This window comes from Myotis lucifugus, unplaced genomic scaffold, assembly GCF_000147115.1.
Source record: "Myotis lucifugus unplaced genomic scaffold, Myoluc2.0 scaffold_5, whole genome shotgun sequence".
Classification (NCBI taxonomy): Eukaryota; Metazoa; Chordata; class Mammalia; order Chiroptera; family Vespertilionidae; genus Myotis; species Myotis lucifugus.
Window position 1 is genome coordinate 1,782,837 of NW_005871053.1, and position 6,508 is coordinate 1,789,344.

Here is a 6,508-nt window from a genome sequence, read left to right on the forward strand (position 1 = left end):
CCTTCTTGTTTCATAGGTCAATGCTCATCCAATTGATCCACGCTGGCCGGGCTATACTGTATTCTTAAAATAAAGAAAGCTGAGAAAAGAAAATGTTATTAAGAAATTGTGCCCTGGCCCATGTGCTCAGTTGGTTGGAGCCACTGTGCACTGAAGAGTATGCACTGAAGAGTCGCAGGTTTGGGCACATGCCCAGGTGTGGGTTCCATCACCAGTTAGGGTGTGTAAGGGGGTGCATATGGGAGGCAAGTGATTAATGTTTCTCACATTGATGTTTCTTTCTCTCTTCCTCTCTTTCCCTCTTTCCTTCTCTCTCTAAAATCAATAAAAAAAACATATCTTTGGGTGAGGATTAAAAAAAAAATTGTAAGGAAGAGAAAATACATTCACGTAAGTGGACCAGTGCAGTTCAAACCAATGTTGTTCAAAGATCAACTGTACTGTTTTTTTTCTATACATACATACCTGTGATGTTTAATTTAAATATATGCACAGTAAGAGATTAACAACAACTAATAATAAAATAGAACAATTATAACATACTGTAATAAAAGTTATGTGAGTGTGGTTTGCCTCTCAAAATATCTTGTATTGCTGTACTCAACTTTTCACTGAAAGGATGCACTTATGGCTTCTCTTTGGCATATCCAAATTGCCATACAAAGTCTCTGTTTACTGGATTCCGTGAGCTCTATTCTAGCTCCTACAAATTGACATGTAAGCACACTGAGAGAGTTTAGGAGAAGAGTCTGTTTTGCACTTTTCTTAGTATAACTGTCTCCTTTAACATCATCTTTATAGGATTTGAAAATTACTTCACTGACTTAGCTATTAAATTATTTTTACTTTTTAATTGTGGTCAAATATACATAACATGAAATTTACTGTCTTACTATTTTTAAGTGTACAGTTTGATAGTGTTAAGTATATTCACATGGTTGTGCAACCAATTTCCAGAACTTTTTCATCTTGCAAAACTGAAACTCTATAGCTATTACATAGCAACTCCCCATTTCCTCTCCTCCCAGCCCCTGGCATCCACCATGCTTTCTGCTTCTATGAGTTTGACTACTCTAGATACCTCATATAAGCAGACTCATACAGTATTTTTTTATCCATTTATCTGTTGATGGATATAAGATTGCTTTCACTTTTTTGGCTATTGTGAATAATACTGCTATGAACATAGATGGACAAATGTATCTCTTCAACACCCTGCTTTTAATTATTTTGTATGTACACCCAGAAGTGGAATAATCTTAGCTCTTATAATTTGAAATGGGATTATAGATTTGTGAAATTAGTAATTTGCTCTATAAACTTTTTTTCTTTTATTATAGTTGAAGATGGGGAAGTGTTTGATTTCAGAGGAATGAGATTAGATTGGTTTAGATTACAGGTAAGAATAACTTAATAATTTTCATTACCATTCTGTTAATCAAATATCTTAGTTGACATGAAAACATTACTTAACATGAAAAAAATTATTCATTGTTATATACCTACTGAAAAGACTTCTTTTGTATAACTAACCATAGTATTTAACTCACTGAAGAAATTTTTTATTGAGATATAATTGACATAACATTACATTAGTTTCAGGTTTACATATGATTCAATATATGTATATATTGGGAAATGATCACACTAAGTCTAGTTAACATCTATCACTACACATAGTTACCAATTTATTTTTCTTGTGATGAGACTTTTTGAGATCTACTCTCTTAGCAACTTTCCAATATATAATACAGTAGTCCCCTTATCTGAAGGGGATGTGTTCCAAGACTCCCAGTGGATGCTTTGAAACCGTGGATAGTACCCTATATGTACTGTTTTTTCCTATACATAAAAACCTATAATAGAGTTTAATAACTTATAAATTAGGCACTATAAAAGATTAACAGTAATAATTATAAAAATATAGCAGTTATATTGTAATAGTTATGTGAATGTCTTCTCTCAAAATACTGTATTGTACTCTACTCACCCTTCTTGTGTGATGAGAAATGATATAGTATCTATGTGATAAGATGAAGTGAATGAAGAAGGCACTGTGATGTAGTGTTAGGCGAGTTACTTGAACACAAGCACTACAATACTGCGACAGTTGATCTGATAGCTGAGAAGGCTACTGAGTGACTCATGGGAAGGTACCATTTTATGCAGTGTGGGTACACTAGACAAAGTGATGATTCACATCCCAAGTGGGATGATGTGAGAATTCATCATGCTACTCAGAACGGTTTGCAGTTTAAAACTTATAAATTGTTTAATTCTGAAATTTTCTATTTAATATTTTCAGAGCAGTTGACCATGGGTAACTGAAACTGCATAAAGTGAAATCGTGAATAAGGGGGGGGGGGGCTGCTTCTTATATACTACTAGAGGCCCGTTGCAGGAAGATTCCTGCAAGAACAGGGCTTCCTGAGGCCAGAGCGAAGTAGAGAAGGGAGCGAAGCTGGAGGCAGGCTTCGCTCCCTCCCTTCCCCACCGCCTCGGCTCCCTCCCTTCTCTGCCACTTCGCTCCCTCCGTGTCCGCTGCCTCAGCTCTGCTCCCGTCTCTGCTACCTTCGATCTGTTCCCTTCTCCGCCGCTTGGCTCCCTTCTGCAGTGCTTGGCTTCCTTCTACACTGTCTTCAGTCTTCACTGGGTGCTTGTGTATGCAAATTAACCGCCATCTTTGTTGGGTTAATTTGCATACTCTTCTGATTGGCTGGTGGGCGTAGTGAAGGTACGGTCAATTAGCATCTTTGTCTTTTATTAGTGTAGACTAGAGGCCCGATGCATGAAATTCATGCATGGCGGGGTGGGGGGGGGTCCCCTCAGCCCAGCCTGCACCCTCTCCAATCTGGGACCCCTTAGGGGATGTCCGACTGCCAGACTTTTCTCTCACAATCCTGGACCACTAATGGCTCCTAATCGCTTGTCTGCCTTCCTGGTCGCCCCCACCCACCCCCCTCCCCCGCCGGCCTGATCACCCCTAACTGCCCCCCCTGCTGGCCTAGTTGCCCATTACTGCCCCCACCTTGCCAGCCTGGTTGCCCCCAACTGCCCCCTCCCGCCCTGCCGGCCTAGTCACCCCTCACTGCCCCCCCACCAGCCTAATTGCCCCCAACTGCCTGTCCTCCCTGCCGGCCAGGTCACCCTCAACTGCACCCCCCATCCCCCCACTGCCGGCCAGGTCACCCCAACTTCCCCCCTGCTGGCCTGGTCACCCCCAACTGCCCCCCCTGCTGGCCTGGTCACCCCCAACTGCCCTCCTGCCGGCCTGGTCGTCCCACGCAGCCTGCTTGTTCAGTTGTTTGGTCATCCCTCACTAACCCCCCTGCCGCCCTGGTCACCCCACGCAGCCTGCTTGTTCAGTCGTTTGGTCGTCCCTCACTAACCCCCCTGCCAGCCTGGTTGTAGGCAGCCATCTTGTGAGGGCATGAGGGTTAATTTGCATATCACCTTTTTATTATATAGGATTATTAACTCTGGTCACCATACTGTACATTATATCCTGAGGACTTATTTAACTGGAAGTTTACCTTTTGACCACCTTCACCCATTTCACTCAATCCCAGCTGCCTGCCTATGGCAACCACCAGTTGTCTTTATGAGTTTATTTTTTTAATTTTTTTTAGATTCCCCATATAAGTGAGGTCATACAGTCTTTGTTTTTCTTTGTTTCACTTATTTCACTTAGCATAATGCATTCAGGGTCCATCTATGTTGTTGCAAAAGGCAGAATTTCTTTTTTATGGCTGACTAATATTTCAGTGTGTGCATAAACACACACACGCGCGCATGCTGCCTATTGTAAATAATGCTGCAGTGTGAACATGAGGATACAGATATCTTTTTGAGTTAGTGTTTTCATTTCCTTTGGATAAATACCTAGAAGAGGACTTGCTGGATCATATAAGTTAGTTGTGTCTTTAATTTTTTAATTTTTAAAAAAAAATATATTTTATTGATTTTTTACAGAGAGGAAGGGAGAGGGATAGAAAGTTAGAAACATCGGTCAGCTGCCTCCTGCACACCCCCTACTGGGGATGTGCCCGCATCCAAGGTACATGCCCCTGACTGGAATCGAACCTGGGACCCTTGAGCCTGCAGACCGACGCTCTATCCACTGAGCCAAACCGGTCAGGGCGTGTCTTTAATTTTTTGAGAAATCTTCATTACTGTTTTCCATGGTGGCTGTACCCATTTACATTCTCACCAGTAATGTACAGTTTCCTTTTCTCCACATCCTCACCAACACTTACCTCTTGTGTTTTTGATAATAGCCATTCTAACAGTTTCATGTGATTAGTAATGTTGAACCCATGTGATTAGTAATGTTGAACATCTTTCAATGTATCTGTTATATCTATATATCTATATCTATATCTATATCTATATCTATATCTATATCTATATCTATATATCTGTACTAGGGGCCCAGTGCATTCCAATAAAACCTTATAAAATAAACAATCAACTGGATCACAGGCCATAGTTTATTATTTCCTGATCTGTTGTCTAAAACTTCATTTTTCTGAAATGCAGAATTAAATACTAATAAAGTATTGGACTTTAAATATTTTCATTTATAATTCTCACATAAATAGTTTTTGAGGCTTTTAAAATTCAAGCCTGAAATCTTTGTATGTATGTGAATTTAATGGTAGAATTTAATTGCCCCTAAATATTTCTAGTAATTATGGGAAAATGGTGGCCCATTGTTTCTAATAACCTCATATTTAAAAAACATGTATATTAATCTGTTATTATAAAAAGTCAAAGTATCCAGAGGTAAAGTAGAAAAAGAAAGTTTGCACTTTTCCCATTCCCCAGCAGTACTCACTTTTAATAATGTCATATCCTTTTAGGTGTCCAAACATAAATGAGATTATACTGTATATTTTGTTCTGCGACTTAAAGAATAAAAATTTTATTTGTTTAATTAAAACATGAAAATATAAGCAGTATGTGTTTGTGGAAGACATTTTAAATGACCATAGTCTCAGGAAGGGCTGGGTTCTAGGAAGAGCATACTTTTCTGGCAGTCTGCTTAGTTCCCTTAGGTGCTTTTGCTTTTCTTAGGTTCTTTTCAACCTCAAAATACACAGGCAGTTTTCTCTCTCTTGTTCTGTGTTCTATGGCAGCATATTCTTAGAAATGGTTTTATAAATGAGGCCACAAGTATTAAGTAATTTGCCCGAGGTTACAGAACTGGTTGGTGGGAGATCAGGAAGAACACTTAAAATACCACTCTCCCAAAATATTACATGTGAATATGTTATAGGTTATTTTCTTTCCTTTTAAAGATATTTTTAGTTTTTTAAAATCTTTATTGAATTTATTGGGTAGACATTATACAGCTTTCAGGTGTACAATTCTAGAATACATTACTCATCAATCATTGTATTGTGTGTTCACCAACCCAGGTCAAGTCTCCTTCCATCACTATTTTTTTCCTATTAAAAATAAAGTTTAGAAATGAACATTTCTTTTTTTTAATCTTCACCTGAGGATATTTTTCCATTGATTTTTTTTTAGAAAGAGTGGAGGAGAGAGGGAAAGACAGAGAGAAACACATTGATTGGTTGTCTCCTGCATGAGCCCTGACCAGGCCCCAGGCCAGGGAGGAGCCTGCAACCAGAATGGAACTTGGGACCCTTTGACCAGAATGGAACCTGGGACCCTTTGGTCCATAGGCCAATGCTCTATCCACTGAGCCAAAACGGCTAGGGCAGCTAATGAACATTTCTTAAGGGGGTCAAAGAGGGGAGAATGGGAGATATCTTAATACTATCAATAATGAAAAATACATTTAAAACATTTCTTTGTTTTTCAAAAGCTCTGAAACAGTACAGCAGTAGACCTTATAAAGTGAAAATAGTAGAATTGCTCAGCCAAAGGATATATACACATTAAACATTTTTAAAGTCATTGTCATAGCTTGAACTGTTTCAGTTTCCTGCTCTCAGTTTATGAGAGTACCTAGAAACATTTAGATTCAGAGAAATTTGGAGATTTAGATGCATTTTATTTATTTTTATTGCCTGGCTGGCGTGGCTTTGTGATTGAGCATCGACTATGAACCAGGAGGTCACAGTTCGATTTCTGGTCGGGGCACATGCCTAGGATTGAGGGCTCGCTCCCCAGTGTGGGGCATGCAGGAAGCAGCTGATCAATGATTCTCTCTCATCATTGATGTTTCTATCTCTCGCCCTCTCTATTTTTATTGATTTTTAGAGAGAGAGAGGAAGGGAGAGAGAAAGAGAAAGATTAATGTGAGAGCAGACCATCGATTGGCAGCCTCTTGTATGCCCTTCCAACCAGGGACTGAGCCTGAAACCTGGATATGTGCCCTGACCAGGAATTGAACCTGCGACCTTTGGTGCATGGGAGGATGTCTAGCCAATTGAGCCACACCAGCCAGGGCCAGATGCATTTTAATTTTCCTTATTAATACATCCAGATTATTAAACTTACCCATTTTGAATGAGTCACTTGAGAATTTTAGCTTTAT

General features: G+C 39.5%; 1 protein-coding gene across 5 annotated transcripts in view; it reads left to right on the forward strand.

Moving 5' to 3' along the window:
• Positions 1-6,508, forward strand: part of NCKAP1 (NCK associated protein 1) — a 56,071-nt gene that overhangs the window by 15,820 nt on the left and 33,743 nt on the right. For all 5 annotated transcript variants that reach the window (XM_006083030.3, XM_023744312.1, XM_023744319.1 and 2 more), the window contains one exon: positions 1,341-1,399. In XM_006083030.3, the coding sequence (XP_006083092.1) occupies positions 1,341-1,399 (59 nt within the window). The remainder of the gene's footprint in view (positions 1-1,340; positions 1,400-6,508) is intronic.